This window comes from Tachysurus vachellii, chromosome 7, assembly GCF_030014155.1.
Source record: "Tachysurus vachellii isolate PV-2020 chromosome 7, HZAU_Pvac_v1, whole genome shotgun sequence".
Lineage (NCBI taxonomy): Eukaryota > Metazoa > Chordata > Actinopteri > Siluriformes > Bagridae > Tachysurus > Tachysurus vachellii.
The window spans coordinates 3,608,474-3,629,485 of NC_083466.1; the positions used below are offsets into that span (position 1 = coordinate 3,608,474).

General features: G+C 37.7%; 1 protein-coding gene across 1 annotated transcript in view; it reads left to right on the top strand.

Annotated features, from left to right (window-relative positions):
- Window positions 1-978: 978 nt before the first annotated feature.
- clstn2a (calsyntenin 2a) overlaps window positions 979-21,012 on the top strand; it is an 80,661-nt gene continuing 60,627 nt past the window's right edge. Inside the window, exon 1 of the mRNA XM_060873903.1 lies at window positions 979-1,191. Within this exon, the coding sequence (XP_060729886.1) occupies window positions 1,119-1,191 (73 nt within the window). The 5' untranslated portion in view covers window positions 979-1,118. The remainder of the gene's footprint in view (window positions 1,192-21,012) is intronic.

A 21,012-nucleotide genomic window follows, 5' to 3' on the forward strand; every position in this document is an offset into this window, starting at 1 on the left:
ACAGTGTTCAGTGTGCATGTGTGACATTAGCAGAAAGTGGTTTTAACATTGACATGGAGGATAAAAACAAAGAAAGAAAGCGAAGAAAGGCTTACGATAAGGTAAGAAGTAGGACGTGTTAATATAGGATCAGCTTTCCAGCGCCAGAGAGAACTGAAGGAGCGAGAAGGCCTGCGATGGGACGCCGAGGTTGCTTTTTTCCTTACTCGATAGGTGAGTAACGTTGGTTTTGCTTTGTTACACAGAACTAATATACTGTATGCCGTCCTTTACATGATTATGCTTGTGTGTCATTTTTGCTTGTTTGTTTGTCTGCAATCGTGTTGTTCTTCCCTTCAGCTATGATAAAGTCACATTTCTTTCCATTGCCTTGGTTGCGTATGTATGTGTAGGCGGAGCTATCAATACAGAGGTGGGATCCATTTGGGTTAGGGGTGTGTTTGTTTTGGTGATTTTATATATCAACATTGGCTTTCGAACAACGGAGACCCCACCTTTAAAGGCATGTTGTAACTAAGTAAACTGGAAGCTATTGGATATCACCGGAAAGATGATAGATAGTTACTAAAATAGTAAACACGTAGTCTATGTCTCAGGAGGCTATAACAGTGTTCTTGGCCTAGACCAGAATAAAGTGTTTACTTAAAATCAAATAATAATAATAATAATAATAATAATAATAATAATAATAATAATAATAATAATAATAATAATAAATCAAGGAAATATAAACTGCTATGTAGGTGTATACGTTTAAACAGACTATTATAGCAACGTACTATATTTCTAAAGGCTAATCATCAGTAGATAAAAATTTGTTATTAATGTTTCATTACAGCTATAAAATAGTTTGATGGGAAAAAATATATATGATAAAAATGGTCTGGTCACATGCACGCATGTGACGTAGGAGGCAGCACCGGTTGTGTTTTTCTCCCGCGCGCACAGGGACTTCACTCAGACTCCATCCCTCCGCGTGCGTTTCTGCATTCGCTGTTAGGAAGGAGGGACTCGCCTTTACACACACACACTCTCTCACACACACCACACACACACAAACACACACAGAGAGCGATATCGAGCATGGAAAAGAAGTGTGAATTTTGGCTCTCGTCGTCATGAAGATGGCTGTGATCGGTGCACTACTGGTTTTTGGGCTTTTTAGCTCGAGCTGCATCCTTGCTGTCAAAGGTAGGAAAACTCTGCATGAGAGCAAAAGCGCGCGCATTCATTAAACAGTCGTTAGACATGTGACCGGTCCAGCTGTTATCTTAATTTCTGCATTTTTCTTGCTGGCTTGATTGGGGTGGTGTTTAAGAACACTTTAAGATGATCCAAGTTTTACCTCGTTTGATTATGAGGCATTGACACAAATAATCAGATGAGCTGTGAAGGATGCTATAACCATAAACCTATAAATAAAGCTAGATTTCTGTCTATTTTAATATTTCTAATGTCCATTATAACCAAGAAAGTGTTAAAAGTTTGGCAGTTTAATTAAACTTTTTACCTTTGGGGGTCTATAAGAATAAAGAGACCATGGATATCCATCCTTTGAGGACAACAACCTCCTAATCAATACACAATTGTCAGAATGTATATGAATATAGAAAGGGCATTATTCATAATAATAATAATAATAATAATAATAATAATAATAATTTATAATCACATCCTTCAGTGTCACCCAAATGAGGTTCTGGTTCCTATCAAGGTTTCTTTCTCTTCCATCTAAGGGAGTTTTTCCTTGCTGCAATCGCTTCAGTCACCTCAGACTTGTTCATTGGAGATAAATGCATACACATTTAAATATAAGTCTAGCATAGCATTAATCTTGAACTTCCGTATAAGATTAAACTTTACATGCTACGTTTCTTATGTTCTGTAAATCCGCATTGAAACAATGTCCGTTGTTAAAAGCGCTATACGAATCAAATTGTAATAGAATTGAATTGTGTACTTGAATAGAAAACCAGCTAATTTCAGTGAAATGAGAATGAAAAGACATTCAAATGCTAATGAATTAATGAATTAATTAATGACGTCATTTACAATTAAGTAAATAAATAACTGACATTAAAGAAACTTATCTGATATAGTTTGAAATCTTTGAAAAACATAAATCAGGGTCTCACTCTTACGTCTGTTTGGTCAAGAATCAAAAATTCAATCACAAATAATCATAGACACAGAAATGTAGCCCAATTAAAAAAAAAAAAAATAAAAAAAAAAATCAGTATTCAATAAATTCTTATTTGGTATAAAGAGGGAGCTGTTAAAGGAATAAATTAAAGTCCATATTGAATCTTCGGTGTGCATCTTTAGTATCTTAATAGCCCTAGACCTACAAGGCTATCATACGTAATGGAAGCTTTTTTTTTTTTTACATTTAGGCTTATTTTAGACTTTTTAATTACTTTGCTAATATGCTTAAATATTTTGAATTTGAATATCTGTGAATGAATTCATAAGCAAAGTAAGCTATGGACTATTTTGAGTAAAGAGTGATGGAACGATATAATACAAATGTCATTGGATAGCGATTGATTGATTGATTGATTGATTGATTGATTGATTGATTGATTAGTTGTTTACATATGAACCTCTTCATTCCCCTCCCATGTCTATTGTTTTATTTTATTGCTATTTTGTCTTCTACAAACCTGAAAAAGGTTATGTCCCAAAAAAGAATACTGCATCCCTGTATCTATAAACAGGGGAAGAAATAGAAAGAAGAGGCTCATAAAGCACACAGCAGAGCAATATATGAAAGAGAAGAGAACAGCGAGACACAAGTGCACGGGTGTAAAAGAGGGCAAGATTTACGACAGACCTTTCTCCGAAAACCGAGCATTAGTTAAAAGCTGAATAAATCGTGTTGACTTATCTTGAGATGCTGCATAATTCAAGCTTTTTGTTCTTTGACTCGGAGACAAAGGTGTTTTGTAAATGCATTCTCCTCTGCATGGCTGTTGTTGTTATGGGAGCGATTCAATGCCCTGGTTTAAAAAAAAATAAAAATGGGGGGTGAGTCGAGTAAGTGTTGGTATTCGATCCTATCCTAACAATGCACCACAAGGTTGATGAATGGGATCAGGTCAGCTCATTGGTGTTGCCCCGTCATTATATGGAGCTGCCAATCACCTCCTAACTCCTTACCAGATGTCTCTGTTTCTTAGTTATCCAACATCTTGATCAATGAACTTCAGCAATATTAAGTACAGGAAGTGAAGTAAGGCAGACAGGAAGGCAGAGAGAGAGAGAGAGAGGTTGTCAAAGTGAAAAATAAAAGCTAGGACAGCTTGGTATAATTTCTGGCCCAGCATCTCCTACAGGTCAGCTCTGTCCAGTCTATGCAGAAAAAACACTGCATGCTCAGCTACACTTTCATTAACCCACATGAACACCGATACATACCAGAGGTGGACATTATCAGTAACCCAGACGCCGGTGACAGGCAGATTTTTGTACCCTGGCTGTTTTATTTGGAGTTGCCTTGAGGACAGGAAGGTTTAACAGTCATCGTGACTTGCATAGAAACAGTGATTCTTGGCTTCTCTACACAGTTCTCTCTACAGTACATACTGTATGTTCTCCAAGACAACGAGAATCAAACTCTTAATAAAAATCGTGAATTTTTTTGCTAAAACTCCAAACTCCAATTACATATTTTACAAACAATTCAGAGCTGAAACACTACCAACTTACTTCCTTACTACCTGTTTCTTTTCCAGGGCATGAATACAAGTGTAACTAGAATGTACATTTCCTGACAAATGATTCCCCTCATTGTCCATGTTGTAAAAAATGTTTTGATTTTGCATATTTTGGGGCGGGGCTGCAGCACAACCAGAAGGCCAGTCGGTACACCAATTTTTGAACCAATTGTTCAGAGTATCACCCTAAAGGAGCTGGCCGAGTTTGGTGTAGATAATTCGAAAGCTTGCGGAGTTATAAACCTCCAAAATTTATAATGGGAGTCTATGGGAAAAAAGGCCACTTTGAGACCCGGTACCGGAAGTACCGGTACTCTGATCGCTTATAAAAGTCATAGCACACCTCTCCTCAATGAGCCGGTCAATTTGACACCTCATTCATGGGGTGTAACTTTTTATACCTTTATTCTGTATTATTCCAATCGATTAGCTTAGCGTACTAGCTTAAATATACTGTTATATTATAGCTACAAGCTAGCACATTTTAGGCTAGTTTCCAGTTAACTAGCTTAGAAATCTTTGAGATGTCCAGGCTTTTGTCAGGACCTTCTATTGGTGTAATTGTTACTGTAGTTACAAATTAATGATTAATCCAAGCAACTATGAGGACATTATGGCCCCGTTCACACTGCAGGTAAAAGTGGCCCAAATCTGATTTTTTTTGGGGTCAAGTGACCAGGTCAGACTTCTTCAGGAGTAGTGTGAACACTCAAATCTAGCCTAGATCTGATTTTTTTCAAATCAGATTCAGACCACTTCCATATGTGGTCCTGAATTAGACCCATCTGATTTTTTCCAATGTGGCCTGATTTTTTTGATTTTTTCTGATTTTTTCTGATTTTTTCCAATGTGGCCGTAGTGTGAACAACCGAGGCGGATTTGATGCGACTTTTACTTTTACATCGACATTCGTCACAATTATGCACCGGCGAGTTCGCACACAAACGTGACTACGCCTACAAAATGGATCAAATAATCAAAAGTTGCCCTCGGCATCCGAAAATTTTCAAAACACTGCGTCTCTGTGCTGCCATTACACAAACATTTAGAAAGAAAAGCGAAAATGCTTACTTCCTCCATAACCTCGCCAACTTTAGCGCAACGGCGTGCTGCATGTGACATCATTGTTATTGTTCGTTTGCGCATGCGGGTCAGTTCGAAACAGCAAACAGTTCACACTGGTATCTGATATAGGCCACATTTTAAAAGGTAATGTGAACAGCCAAACAAAAATAATCAGATCTGAGCAAAATATCCGAATTGAGCATTAAGACTTGCAGTGTGAACGCGGCTTTTGTCCTCACAAAGGGCGAAAAACATATTGTAGTGTGTTTTTAATAACGTACAATGGAGCAGTAATTAAGACAAATTATGGAATTCCTTCCACTATAAGATGTTTTTTTTTAATATATATATATATATATATATATATATATATATATATATATATATATATATATACAGTATAGATCTGCCATTATAACTACAGTACAGCAAGTTAGCTCTCATGAGCAGATATCATTGACGTAGTGAAATAGGGCTTCTGCCTTGCTTAGCTATTTGGGTCAGCTATGTCTAAACCTGAGGCCAACAATGTTTCAGTATGTGTTCCTCTGACCTTCACTTCACATGTCAGTTTACAGCAAAATAGTTTTCATTTGTGTGTGTGTTTTGTGTGTGTGTGTGTGTGTGTGTGTTGTTTGGTGAATTTAGAGATCTAAAATTGTACGGATGACCTAAACTGTTCAGATTGGGTTGTGATATCCTGGACGGAGGTTGAAGTCTGCATTATACACACTGACCTTTGGCAATGTGTGTGTATATGTGTGTGTCTGAGAGCGAGAGAGAGAGAGAGAGAGAGAGAGAGAGAGACCGAGAGAGAGAGAGCACAAGAGAAAAAAGAGAGATAGACCAGATATATGGTTTTGGCAAGCACACTATTCTTGTTGAATCTAAAAGGTTCCATTAAACCGTTTCACAAATCCCTGCAGGAGTTCTCTCTTTTTAATACACTCGCGTTGAATCAGAGTTTGATCTGTAGCTTTGTTAAGCAAGCCGCAGCACCGGCAGGAACAGCAAATCATAATCCTACTATGTTTAGTCCATGTTATACGACATCGCAGAGGTATAGCTTGGAGAGATTTTTAACTCCTACGTCATTTTCACCAAGCTTCTTCCCTTCTCCGATTAGAAACACACCCTTGAGAATGTCTGAGGCTTGTGACTGGACAGCGAGGGTGGCTTTTCAGTGTGGCATGTTGGTATTGTGTTTCTAATGGAATTCAAACCCTTTATATCGTCGCTGTTGGGCGGAAACCTCGTATGTCCAAATTTGGTCAATTTCATATTTTTTCACATATCGATGCTATTGGTCAGTCCCCACGTGGGTCTGTTATTTTTACAAGTTATTAACCAATCTAAAGTCTTGAAAATAGCTTGAGCGCAAATCTCATAACTCCATTGGACACTTCAACTGTCCACCTCTTCCTCACTCCGTGGGAGAGCTTCGCGGCATATTTCTCCTCAAGAAGAGTCGCAACGAATCAACACGTCTTCTGAGGTAAATGTCTTCAAAACACTGGGCTCAAAGAAAAAAAAAATCTTGACCCCCGCTAGTTCTGGTGCTCATCTGAGGACAGGAATTTAGCGCAAGACAATCCACTGCAACGCGGACTAAACCCTGTGCACTGCAGATAAGGTACGGCCCGCCCGACAGCGACGATATACTGTACTATTTCAGTCTTGCCCCAGGAGATGTCCTTGTGGGGACTTTTTATACGGGGAAAAAATACACATACTGTATGAAGTAGACACGTAGAGTTATGAAGTAGACACATTCTTGATAACCCCATCGTAACTAGAGTCGGACCATGATCTAGCCTACCCAGGAGTCTTAAAGAATGGTGATCGGTATAGGATTGTGTATTGTAATTGGTTAATAATTTAACACATTACAGTACATTTGGCTAATGCAACCTAATAGAAAGTTTGTTGAGTAAATAATCTTTCCTGCTATAAAAACGCAACAATTTTTGGTGATGACCCTAAAATGAAATACGTATTTTATCGTATCGTACCCACAGAGATTCTGTCCCATATCTAACAGCGTTAGGTTATTGGTGTCTACATTAACTTAGTCGTAGGAAGAAAAAAACACGCGCTCTAACACTTAGACATCTGCGGTCTGGCGATCGCGTACAATATACGAATCTGCAAAAATTGCCCGCAGAATGAAATTAAAAATATTTTTACAATTTTGTTGTAACGCTATCGTCCATCATAAAATTTAAAATTCGTAAGTCAAACTATCTTAACTCAGGGAGTATGTGTGTGTATATCTCTATATATATATACACACCATGGACAGAGCCTCAGTGTTGTGCTGAGTGGAGAGTTTAAGGGCTGGATGTAGACCATCACTGCTGCAGTGTGCTTCACAATACAAGGAGAAATTTCACTTTGCTGACTATAAGCAACTCTTTGTAGGGTGCACACACACACACACACACACACACACACACACACACACTCTCACACACAAGACTAAGATGTCAAGGAAACACCTTACTAGTAGACTAGTAAAACATTCTTCACCTTATTTTTACCAGGTATTTAGCTAAGTCTCTATGTAACTGAACATAATATCTCACAATAATTCCACACTTTTTGTACTTAACACAGAGGAGATCGTTCTTGAGGTGGGGCAGATAGATATCATGTCTAGACTTTACCAAAAGCATCCTTATGGTTTCAAAAATATGGAGCATTGGTAATATGTTAGCATGCAGAATAAATATTTCACTTCTGCGAGCACTGAGCTCAGCTCTGAGACACATGCACATCCTTTGTCTCAGTGTACATTTTGCTTTAAATAAAAGGCAAAGCAAGGAAATGATGGTCTTTACCTGTTTTTAAAGCCTAATTCAAACCCACTGACCACTGCGAGCGCTTATTTGTATCGTCACAGGTTAAGCATCTAAACAAGCAGATAACTCGAGCAAAGAGTCAGGGTATTTCTGATGCAGTGTGATTATCTCTTTGTCTTCTTTCTACCTGCTTAATTGCGTTGGGACAATGTTCCTCCTTGTCGTTCTTTTTCAGTCCCAGTGAGCAACAACAGGTGTATCTTACTATGCAGCTGTAACCTCCATCCCCTCGTTCGGTGTCACGAGCAAAACACTGTCATTAAGATTTTTTTCAATTTTTGTGTGTGTGTTTTTTTTTTAGGGTCGGAAAGGAACACTTTTTTCACTTTTTTCAGAAATATTTGTTTCTGAGATAATATGTGATAGGCTTCAGGGCTAAGCTGTAGAGACTATATGTGTGTGTGTGTGTGGATGTGTTTACCTGCACACACTCCCCCTGAGTGCTCATTACTCATGTTTAGAGCTGATATCCCAGGCTGAACACCTGCGCCACGATGCTCCCAGGTGAACACTACATTCGCTAAGTAAGGAAGATCTAGATCTAGATCCTCTAGATCTTCTGCTCTCCTCTCATTGCCATTCCAGCGTGGGATGTTGTGGGTTGCCATTGGGGTCACAACAATGTTCCTAATATTGTTCCAAAGCTATTTTGCCTTTCACAAAAAAATAAATAAATAAATAAAAAATCAAGTATAAAACCTACAAATCAATAAATATTGAAGAAGCACCTAGTTAAGAGTGTTAAATAAGAAGTATGTTAAATAGCAAGTCAATATTGTATGTTTTTTTTGTGTGTGTACTATTATGTTCTCGTCTCTCAAACATGGATTTCTCCTCCTTCTCCTCCTCCTCCTCCTCCTCCTCCTCCACCCTTTAACACACACGCTTCCTCAATCCAGGCAATGCTGACACAATAACATCTCTCCGCAATTATATTATCAGAGCACATAATGTCTTATTTGCACAAAGTGATTCGATTAGCTATATGTTTGTTTATTTATTTATTTAGTCAGTCATTGCGATCCTGCCGTTTCCTCTGCGTCCTGTTCAGCGCCTCACGGAGACCCTTAGAGAGTCAGGTCCTCAAAATGGATCATGATACCCTGCTGATACAAACCTACACCGGATCATATTCTTTCTAGCCCATCCGGAAAAGACACCAACACTGCAAAAGATAATCAGGAAAGGTTTATATTTCTTGTTTAGTTGTCCGAGTGTCGCTGACTTGAGGAGCCCGGCCATGTCAGTTGAGTTGGCTTGTCTAGAAAGTGCGGAGGAAGATTTATGACTCACAGTGTACACAGTGTTCTGGCACAGATAGGGCAGAGGATCCAAAAATTCTTTATGCTCCCTTTTTTATGGTAGAGAAGCTGACTGAGCTTGAGACAAGAAACACAAAGAAAGAATCCTACTGGATTCAGAGCTGGGGATTGAGAACCAGTCATTCATGGAACCAGTCGGACTTTTGCTTCATCGTTGCTGGATATATGAATTATAAACTGGGCTGCAAAATCTGTTGCAATAAAGGGAGGAAGTTAAGTGATATTTTGTACGAAGTAAAATTCCCCACATCATAACATAACCACCACCAGCCTGACAAAGGCAAAGATAAGAGTTTGTCACATAAACTTTCCCGAACTGAAAATCTGTCAGCCATGATACAAAATGGTCAGCTATGATATAATAGACAGGATTTAGAACCTTCTCGTGCACTCAACTACAATGGCTTGGCAGTGGTGAGGCTAGAAACTCTAACCTTCCAATTAGTAACCCAGTGGCTTAACCATCCCTATAGATTTACAGCATTTATCAGACACTCTTATCCAGAGTGACACACTTTTTTTTTTATTTGTTTATACACCTGAGCAATTGAGGGTTAAGGGCCTTGCTCAGGGGCCCTGCAGTGGAGCCTTGGTGGACCTGGGATTCGAACCCATGACCTTCTGATCAGTAGTCGAACACCTCGATCACTGAGCTACCACATCCCTATATCCTACCCCTATATAGGTTGTATAGACAGGGACATTGTGGAAGTGCTTGGGCTTGAAACTTCCAGTCAATAAGCCAGTGACACTGGGACCAAGTGTGATTGTTCCTGGTGTTGGTCTGGTTTCAGATTCACTTGGATTCTGTCAAACCCTGGTGAATTTGTGTTCATTTCATGTCATGACAGTTACAGTAGCTATGGAGAACCATATGGACTCAATTATTCTTGGTGCAAGTACCAATGTTTTCTTGCCACTCACATGGTAAACGGAATAAATGGAATTGAAGCACAGTTTCAGTGCGACCAAACTCACACTACCTCGGGTTCTGTACCACAGTGAACTTCTTGGTCCGCATGACGGCTTTCTTATTAGCAGTTTTTCATGCAATCCATGCTCTGTTTCAGACTAAACTGCCAGTGTGAAAGCCCCTTTAAATGTTGAGTCTCTGTTTTCCTAGATGTTTGGGTCCATGCCAGGCTAATCGGCACCGATAACCATGCTATGAAGCTTTTGGCCTGTTTGTTTTCATCAGTAACACTATTTTATCAAGGTTTAACAATATATTATAAGCAAGACTAAATCTTTCTAACAAACCATGTTTACAGCAATAAATGCAAAATATCAGCATCCAACAGGGACGATAATTCCTGAACCTCTTCAAGGACAGCTTATCCTTTGACCTGGAAGAAAAAATAAATCTCTGGAAGGATTATGATATAAATCAATCTGTGTCCTGGACACTTATATCCAGGAGCTGTGGCTCCAAGCTGGGCATGAGCATGACCTACAGATCTCAGAAACGTTTTTCAATATAGGCAAGATGAAGCATATGTCACGTTATCTTTGGAGTTTTGTCAGCACTGGGTTATTTAGCATCTCCCAGTTATGGAGGTAAACACACACTCTCTCTCTCTCACTCATTTTCTACCGCTTATCCGAACTACCTCGGGTCACGGGGAGCCTGTGCCTATCTCAGGCGTCATCGGGCATCAAGGCAGGATACACCCTGGACGGAGTGCCAACCCATCGCAGGGCATTCACTCACACAATATGGACAATTTTCCAGAGATGCCAATCAACCTACCATGCATGTCTTTGGACCGAGGGAGGAAACCGGAGTACCTGGAGGAAACCCCCGAGGCACGGGGAAAACATGCAAACTCCACACACACAAGGCGGAGGCGGGAATCGAACCCCATCCCTGGAGGTGTGAGGCAAACGTGCTAACCACTAAGCCACCGTGCCCCCCTGGAGGTAAACAACGAAGAGAAAATCCAAACTTTGGCTACGTGACTGCATTCCACTGCTCAAGCTGCTTGTCTTTGCTTTAGAGACTTTAACTGAATTACAGTAAATCATAAAACAATGCACGCTTCTCCACTGCATGCCAGCAATAACTGTTCCTATATCCCCCAAGACTATGCAGCTCTAATCTTTTTTTTTTCTTTGATATTGGCTACAAAAATATGAACTCTCACAACAGCCTGGTGTCATTCAAATAAGCATTTATTGTCTTTATTGTGACTGTGAGGAAGATGAATCATGTTTTTTTTTAAATGTCAGGTCTGGTGGCGACCGCACTGCTCGATCCATCTTTTTATGATGCTTCATAACATCATACTCTTTGGATGTAATATTGTGTATATATATATATATATATGTATATATTAGGGCTGGGCGATACGGCTGAAAACCGTATCACGATATCAGTGTTTCATATCGGTCGATATCGATAATAATTTATATTTTTTATGACCCATTTAAATAAGGACCAGGAGAAAAATGTATTACATTTCAACATTTTTATTTTAAATTTAACCTTCCTCTGATCGTAATCCCTTCAGTTATTAAGACAGAAATGTCAACAACCAGGAAACCTCAAATAATTATAATGTAAACATAAGTCTAAAGCCACAATGTACACTTAACAATTATCTCTTAACATTTAAGGTGCAAAATGAAAGAAAATGTAAGAAATGCTTACATGATACTGATACATAATACTGTTACATGATTGGCTGTTAGAGTGTCACTCCCTATGTTGCTAGGTTACCAGAGAGTGAGTGCCTTTGTTACGACGAAGAATAAAAAATATCGGACGTTTTATCGAACACATTTTTTATTGATATCGATCACGTGTCTATCGCGATACATATCGTTATCGTTTTATTGCCCGGGGTGTATATATATATATATACATTCTGAGATGCTTTTCTGCACACCACAGATGTATAGATTAGTTTGACTTGAACCTTTCTGTCAGCTCAAACCAGTCTAGCCATTCTCTTCTGCTGATGCTGTTTCCATCCTGTGTTCTCCAAACTCTGTATAATGCTGTGTTTGAACATACCAAGAAATCTTTCATTTATGAAATACTCAAACCAACCCATCTGGCACATAGAAAGAACTATGAAGCAGCATGATATTTTTATGGCTTGTGTCTCTAAACCCAGTTCCTTTTTCCTTTTTTTTTTTCCGAACAGACCTTCTGCTTGCAATAAAATGTGCCGCTTCTGATAATGATATGTAAAACAAAAAGAAGAAGATGAAGAAGCTGCTTTTTTCAAAGTCCCTTATGTTCTTTTCACACTGGATTGCGACAAAATGCAAATCATCTTCAGACACCCTTGTGCAGTGGGAAAAATCACAGCATATTAAAAGCATCTCAACAAAATCTACTCTGTTTGTTTTATCGGAAAAGAAACTTTAAGCGAAAATTGGTCTTTTGAAAACGCATATGGTTCTTAATAGGGTTTTTGGCATCTTTATTAGGAATTAAGCTATAGCGGTTGGGGAAACTGCACATTGTGGTATCAGTCGCACTGAAATCAGCTTGAATCTTGGTTTCCAATCAAAAACCACATCATTCTGATTGCTGAACATTAATGTGCACATGGCACAGGAACTTGGCCTGGACTTCAGGAGCAGCTTCCTGGCCAATGTCCTGATTTCCTGTGGAAATTGAAAAGGGAAACCATCCTACCGCCACTCGTTACTACATTTGACCGTCGAGAGCCTTCTGAGCAGCTGTTTCATTGTCTGATCTCTGAATAAGAAAGCTCATAGCAGATCTCTCTCCCTTTCTCTCTCTCTCTCTAGAACACTTTGAATAAACACAGAAAGCCTATTCACTGCTATTCAGACCTAGCCACTACTGCCAGACTTAATTATGATGCTTTAGCTTCAAATTCCTAGCCATAGTATGACTAATCCAGAATACTTCAATTAAGAAGCAGTCTCAAATGAATACACATGCACTGTGGTTTTATTATTATTATTATTATTATTTTAATATCTTGCCTAATGACAACAAAGCAGAGGCAGAGCTGCATTTCTAACGTTGCTAGCTGTATAAATATACAGTCCCGCTAACCATGCTATAGTCTAGGAAAATATAGTCTAGGGTTTAGGGATGATAAATATATAAGGGTTTAGGGATTATAAATATATAAGGGTTTAGGGATGATAAATATATAAGGGTTTAGGGATTATAAATATATAAGGGTTTAGGGATTATTAAATATATAAGGGTTTAGGGATTATAAATATATAAGGGTTTAGGGATGATAAATATATAAGGGTTAAGGGATTATAAATATATAAGGGTTTAGGGATTATAAATATATAAGGGTTTAGGGATTATAAATATATAAGGATTTAGGGATGATAAATATATAAGGGTTTAGGGATTATAAATATATAAGGATTTAGGGATTATAAATATATAAGGATTTATCTATTTAGGGATAACATAAAAAGTCCTGCTGTGTAAATGCATTAATAAATATATGTTATATATGTAAAAACATTTCTTTAAAATATGAAACAACACATTTGTAATGTATTACATTGTCATTTAAGGAAGGAATAAAACAAGAACTTATGTTTTACGCATCCAAGGTTTAAGGGCCTTGCTCAGGGGCCCCAGAAGTGGTAGCTTGGCGTACCTTGGATTCGACCTCACAACCTTCGGGCAAGTAGTCAATATACATGTCCTACTTTTGATCAGTTTAAAGGCATATTTGAATGTCCTGGAACATCTTTCCCTAAACATCCAGCTTTGATTTGTCTCTCTCTTAAATAAGACTTAAAAAATGCAGATGATCAAATCAGATACAAAGTGCTGACACTGTAGACTTTCAATACATATGGATCAATACAAATACATTTAAATACAGTATAAGTAGTCTAATTTTAACTTATTTCTTATTTCTTAGCCAAGTATTTTAGATTTTCTTTCATTATACAGCCTTTAACTTCTGATAGCCATTAAAACAGATTTTCTCTCCAGTACAATACAGTTCTTGGCAATCAGTAAGAACGTTTCAGTAAGTTGTAAGGCTCTTTATGAGGTTGGAATTGTTCAAGCTACGCAATCTACAAATCTCTGGATCCATTTGAAGGTGATTCAGTCCTCATATTTCTGGCTTCACTGTGTCTCATTCCCTTCAACTACCCTATTGGTAACATTCCTGATTATCGGTTGTCCTTTTGGCTCTCTTTGGTCCATCCCTCCTTATAGACACACTCCATCACTCTATCCGCAATATCAGTGAAGCTGAACTAGCGCTGTTTTTTTTTTACCCACTCGAGAGAGATATATATATATATATAAAAAAATGGCCATAACACATATTACTTACTCTTACTCTTTATCTAACTTCTCTAACAAGCAGAAGCTCGGATTATAGACAACCCTGCCATGACAAACTTTTATTCCAAAGTTATATCTCTGTGTTTGGAGATTAGCTTGTACTTCTTCAAAGTTCATTAATTTCCACCAGCTCAGCAGATAACAGGGTGAGTTTCATCACTCGGAGCACCGCTTCTCTACTTCACTGACTAGATACGCATTTAAATCAGATTCAGGCATTAATTATTTTAAAAGCTGAACATTTTAACATGCCAGACTGTATGTTGTAGATGATACATCTACAACAGATTAGAAGATGTTTAGATTAGAAACATCCAGTGCAGAAATATTTATCTGTAAAGTATCAAGGTCCTTTGGTGCGGTTGATGGAAAAATTAAAGGCTGAGTTTAGCATCGGATGGTGCGGATTGCTATTAGATTAGCTTGCTTCAAACGTATGGTTTATTCCTTTCGGATCGATCCTCACTGTGTATACATCCCTCTCTTTCTTTTTCTTGTACATCATTTATTGATGTCAAAAGATATTAGAGATAATCACAGTCCTCTTAAAGAGAGAGAGATTGTAAATAATTATACGTTTGAAGGTTAATACGGATGAATGATGAGTCTAGAAGATAACAGATATGATTGTAGACGTGACAGTAGTCATGATACATGTGACCATTGATGTTGTAAAAAGAAAGAAAGAAAGAAAGAAAGAAAGAAAGAAAGAGAAAGAAAGAAAGAAAGAAAGAAAGAAAGAAAGAAAGAAAGAGAAAGAAAAAGAAAGAAAGAAAAAGAAAGTAAGAAAGAAAGAAAGAAAGAAAGAAAGAAAGAGAAAGAAATAGAAAGAAATAGAAAGAGAAAGAAAGAAAGAAAGAAAGAAAGAAAGAAAGAAAGAAAGAAAGAAAAGGAAATAGAAAGAAATAGAAAGAGAAAGAAAGAAAGAAAGAAAGAAAGAAAGAAAGAGAGAAAGAAAAAGAAAGAGAAAGAAAGAAAGAAAGAAAAAGAAAGAAAGAAAAAGAAAGTAAGAAAGAAAGAGAAAGAAATAGAAAGAAAGAAAAAATAAAATTACTGAAGTAATTAAAATGTTAAAATTAAAACACCATTTTTCTAGTTTCTGTGCTTTGTGGTATGGTTTTTGATTAGAACGTTAATATGTTTTTCTTGGTCTATTTACTTCTCAACAAGATCCATTTGGGCAAGTTCAGCCAAAAATAAAAAAATAAATAAAAAATAAAGCCTTAAAAAAACCTTCCTAAGGATGTGAACTAGGTCCCTCTGATATTAAACAGCAGTTCAGTTTCAGCCAGAACTCAGTTCAGCTCTGAATAACCCACTGCAGAAGCTGCTAAAATATGTAACACGCTACACATTTCCGGTCTTAAAAAGCATTTCTTTTATTTATTCATACATTTTATTGATTTATTTATTCATGGGAGCTCGCTAAATTGACATGAAAGATAGAAAAAAACAGCATTATAAGTCAGTGTGCTGTAGTTCATTGTGTTCTAGATAATAGTTTTATTTTATTTGTTTTGCTTTTTGTTGGTAATAAAATAAAATATTATGTAAAACTCCTTTCCACAAACTACTCAGCAGCGACTTCCCGGGCCTGTTTATGATCAATCAATTTTATTGTAATTACAACCAGGAAAACTGGTGTTCTAGGTGTGAAATCGCCCTTATACTTATAAAACACTCTCAAATCTAAGGTTAAATAAAAATCTTTCAAATATCAACCTCATCTTAATGAATGAGCATTTTATATGCAACAGTTTGTGATATATGATTGAGGAGTGTTTCCTTGGCATTGCTTCATTGTGAAGAACACGCTGAAGTCAGATCTGAGGAATTCTGATCAAACAATCAATAATGTAGATGTGAGCAAACCATAAAAAGATTTTGGTATGGCAAGACATCGCAATGAAGCTTCGAACTTGGATTATTTCCTAATTGAACATGAAGTAAGGGGGCATGGTGGCTTAGTGGTTAGCACGTTCTCCTCACACCTCCAGGGTTGGGGGTTCGATTCCTGCCTCCGCCTTGTGTGTGTGGAGTTTGCATGTTCTCCCCGTGCCTCGGGGGTTTCCTCCGGGTACTCCGGTTTCCTCCCCCGGTCCAAAGACATGCATGGTAGGTTGATTGGCATCTCTGGAAAATTGTCCGTAGTGTGTGCGTGCGTGAGTGAATGAGAGTGTGTGTGTGTGTGTGCCCTGCCATGGGGTGGCACTCCATCCAGGGTGTATCCTGCCTTGATGCCCAATGACGCCTGAGATAGGCACAGGCTCCCCGTGACCCGAGGTAGTTCGGATAAGCGGTAGAAAATGAGTGAGAGTGAGTGAGAACATGAAGTAGTTGTGTTGAATCTCTGGTGAGTCCATCTATGGCCAAGGAGGAGAAGTCATGGTGGATCCAGAGTCTATCCCAGTTAATCTATACCAGGGGTCGGCAACCCGCGGCTCCGGAGCCGCAAGAGGCTCTTTCATCCCTCTGCAGCGGCTCCCTGTTGATTTGCAAAATAAATATTTAATTTAAATGTATTTTATTTTAGTTAGTTAGTTTTTTAAAAAATGTAATTCTAAATTCGAAGATAATGATGCTCTTGTAACATTAAAATAAACCGTGTTTAATTTGTCTGTCGCTCAAAATATGCGTCATAACTGCCGACTTGCGAAATCCGACACACAGAAGCAGACGCATTTTTGGTTTGCTGCAGCCGGCAAGTTAAAATTTTGATGTCATGAATACGAAGAGGACTCAATTAGACATTGAACATTTTATTTGAAAGTAACCTTCAACCCAGCGTCTTTTTTGTTAAGATTAGTTCAAATTGTTCAAAATATTTTTGTTTGCCTGCAGGACTAAAATTTCGTTCACTCGGTAGCAGTTCATTGATTTCATAAATGCAACACACTACAGTTTTTTTCTATACTTTCCATAAAGGTAAAAAACAATGTTATCTTCATTTGCAGTGTCATTCACATTTACATTTACATTTACAGCATTTGGCAGACGCCCTTATCCAGAGCGACGTACATAAGTGCTTAAATCTCTAACATTGAATACATTAATGCTGGCTCACTAAGTTACATACTTAAGATACCATGAGTTTAAAACATTTGTTCAAAGTTACAATGAAAGTGTCAAAGGTGTTTTTTCACATGCAGTGTTATCTTCATTTTAGATGTCAGATGTGGGAAACGGGTCCAAATGGCTCTTTGAGTGTTTAAGGTTGCTGACCCCTGATCTAGGCTGAGCGGCAGAAATACACCCTGGATGGTCCCTGTGTCTCTAATAGATTCAATTATTATGCGAGAAATGTTGTTGTTCTCGAATTCATGCAAATTCAACGAGCGTAATCAATAGAACATTGTGACTGCAGACGATATTATACTATTAGCAAGTGATTAACACACACATGCACAGAAAAAAAAAATACTTGGCAAAATCATAAGGTCACGTTGAAGAATGATCTGTCTGCCTGGGTTTCAGCCATCCAGTCACGACCAACCTTTATTATTGCTAATGAAATTTTTCCTCCATCAGCGGCGGCCCCTTTTATTGTATTACTGCCACTCTCAATCCATTCTGCTCCTGAGATGGCATTGACTTCCATTTTTTAATATCCACAATTATTTCAGCATTATAGGAGACATTACTTGGTGGCGCCGCAGCAAATCATCAATCTTTCCACCTGCTGTATTTGTATTTGGGAAGAAACCGAAGCATTCAAAAAATAAAGAAATAAATCCTTTTGAGTTCCCCATACAGGCACAGTAGTTAAATACAAACCTTTCTACGAGTCAGATTGGTGGGATTATAATTGACATATATTGGCACAATGCTTTACAGAATACAGTATTCCAGACTGTGTTTAAGGTAGTTCAAAGGAGGTGACAGTGTCTGTGGGATGTTAGCCATTTTTACAGACTTCACGTTCACACGACTGGAAAGATTACGCCATATTTTATCTACTATAAAATGACCAATCGAAATAACCTAAAATATGGCATGATATATATCCGGTCCACCCTGATATAGTAAAAAGTGCTTTGTCTTTTATAGGAAAAGAAGAATTGTGCTTTTCTTCAGAATAAAACCATGATTGAAAAAGCCTGCCTATAGTACATACTGTACCTCTGAGCTGTCTATTGTTTTCTTAAGCATCTGAAACAAAGTTGTGTAATATCCTCTAGACCAGCATATATACTTGATATTTCAGACATTAAAACCAATGACAGGTGAAGTTGAAGATTGATTATCTCATTACAAAGTCACCTGTCAAGGGGTAGGATATATTAGGCTGCATGTGAACAGTCAGTTCTCGAGTTGAAAGCATAAAAAATGGGCAGGATCAAGGATCTGTGTGACGTTCACGATCGTGATGGTTAGATGACTCGGTCAGAGCATCTCCGTAACAGCAGGTCTTGTAGGGTGAGCCCGGTTTGTAGTAGTTAGTACCTACCAAAAGTGGTTCAAGGAAGAATAACCAATGAACCATTGGCATGGGTGCCCAAGGCTCGAAGATCTGCAAGGGGAGCAAACAAAAGTAGCAAAACATTTAAAATACACAAATTCCTTCATGTCAACCTAATGGCTGTGGAAATTCCAGGGGTTTCGTTACCACGATGTAAAGTGGGCGTGTTTCTGGAGGTCTTGGAAAAACCTTCTTTCAAAAAAAAAGAGCATACTATTATCTTACAGCTAAGCTATTTTCGAAAACAAATAAACAACCAAAAACTACGGTTAGGGTTAAGGTTAGATTATCAAATAGGCCACGCCTTCCCGATGATGCAATATCTGTTACACTGTTCTGAAATCCCTGGAAATACGTGCATCCCGGCAAGGTACATCCTTGAGTCTGGTAAGCTTACCGAAAGCTTGCCAAATTCTCTAGTCACAAAAAATCTCTAGTAATGTACACATAAGGTCAGAACTTCTTCCCTTAAAATTTTCCATCAAGGAGGACCATGTTGATGACTTGGCCTCCAAATTCCCCAGATCTTTAATCAGATCGAGCAACTGCGGGATGTGCTGGAAAAATAAGTCTGATCCGTGGAGGCCCCATCGAATGATGTACGGCTAACATTTTAGTATATGATACCACAGCACACTTTACTTACAGTACATGCATTGACAGGCCAGAGCTATTTTATTGGTGCAAGGAGCACCTACACAATATTAGGTAGGCGGTTAATTAGCTGTAATTATCACTATAATAACTCCAAATTTTGTTGAACCAAGGCTGAATATTAAAAAACATGAAGAACTAAAACACCACTTTTTAAAAAATATATGTATTGTGACCAGACTTAATCAATCTACAAGCTACTATACTGAGGTCATGGAACTGGATTATTTGTAATCATTTTATCCCATTATGAGATTTATAGTATAGTATGATATATTATATAATAAATACATTTTTATCCATATTCACATATTTAATGTTAGACTTGAATGGCATTCGACAGGCACATACTGCTCTTCGTTCACATTCGTATGTAACTGATTCAAGGTACATTTTGAGAGTGTAATTAATTTCCTCTAGAACAGAAGACCACTCAGTGTTTTTGGCACCCGTCTCCCTCCTGTCAAGTGAAATTGAATGATCATCGTATGGTTTATGGTCTCGAATTAGGGTCACACCGTTGGAAAGGTGGCAGAAGGGCTGCAGATGGCTGGGACACATGGCAATAAGACTTTAGAGATACTACATCGGCGTCACAGAATCGTTAATGTGGGAACAAACCAAACTCTTTTTATTTTTTTTATATACTGTACATGTCACACATTCTCTATCTTCATCTTCATCATTGTAGTTAAGTTCGCATTTATTACACTATCTTTGCCAAGACTTTTGTTCTTTGACAAGGTTGCTGCTTCTGTATTACTGAAAAAAAAAAAATATATATATATATATATATATATATATATATATATATATATATATATATATATATATATATATATAGGCTCAAAGACGGGTTACAAAAGTACTTACTGTAAGTTGTTCGAAATCCACGTTCAAAATATTAAAATGACCTGCAATTACTTGCAAAGGTTGCCAGATTTTCAAATTGCATTTAAGCAAGAAAATGCTTTACTGTCATATTTAATATTCTGTAACATAAAAGCGAGACACAAACAGGAGAAACTGTGATATATGGATGCGAAGGTGTCGAGCATTGCAAAAAAACATCTAATTGGAGTCTAGTACATTGTCAAAATGCTGCTGCATGGACAGTCCTCATTGTAATTATAGCATTAATCAATGCCATTGTTGCCAATTCAACAATATCGCTCCTGCCTTTATAATTCAGCAAGCCATTGGCTCCGGCGCATACAATATTAAGTATTTTGAGGTCCAGAAGAAAGCCAGAAAACAGACCTGGTGTGTTTGTGCATCAATAATCTAGAGGAGTTTTTCACATGATCAAGGTTCAAGGTTGCTTAGTATCTGCTATCAGTCTATTAAAATTTGTTCTTTGCAAAGAAAACAACTGAGCACACATACATAATCATGTTTATACCTCATTCAATCTCACTGAATTTCTTTAGCTCTACCCTACACCACATCTCTTAATCTCCACGGTACTCTGCATCTTAACAAAAAAAAAGAAGCATTTTTATGTATGTTATAAGTGCATGTTGAAATGAAAAATTAATGAGTGCCATCTTCGCAGTCATAGCCCTACCTCTGTACCAACTTTGTATTCATTTGATTCAAATCAAGGACAAGTATT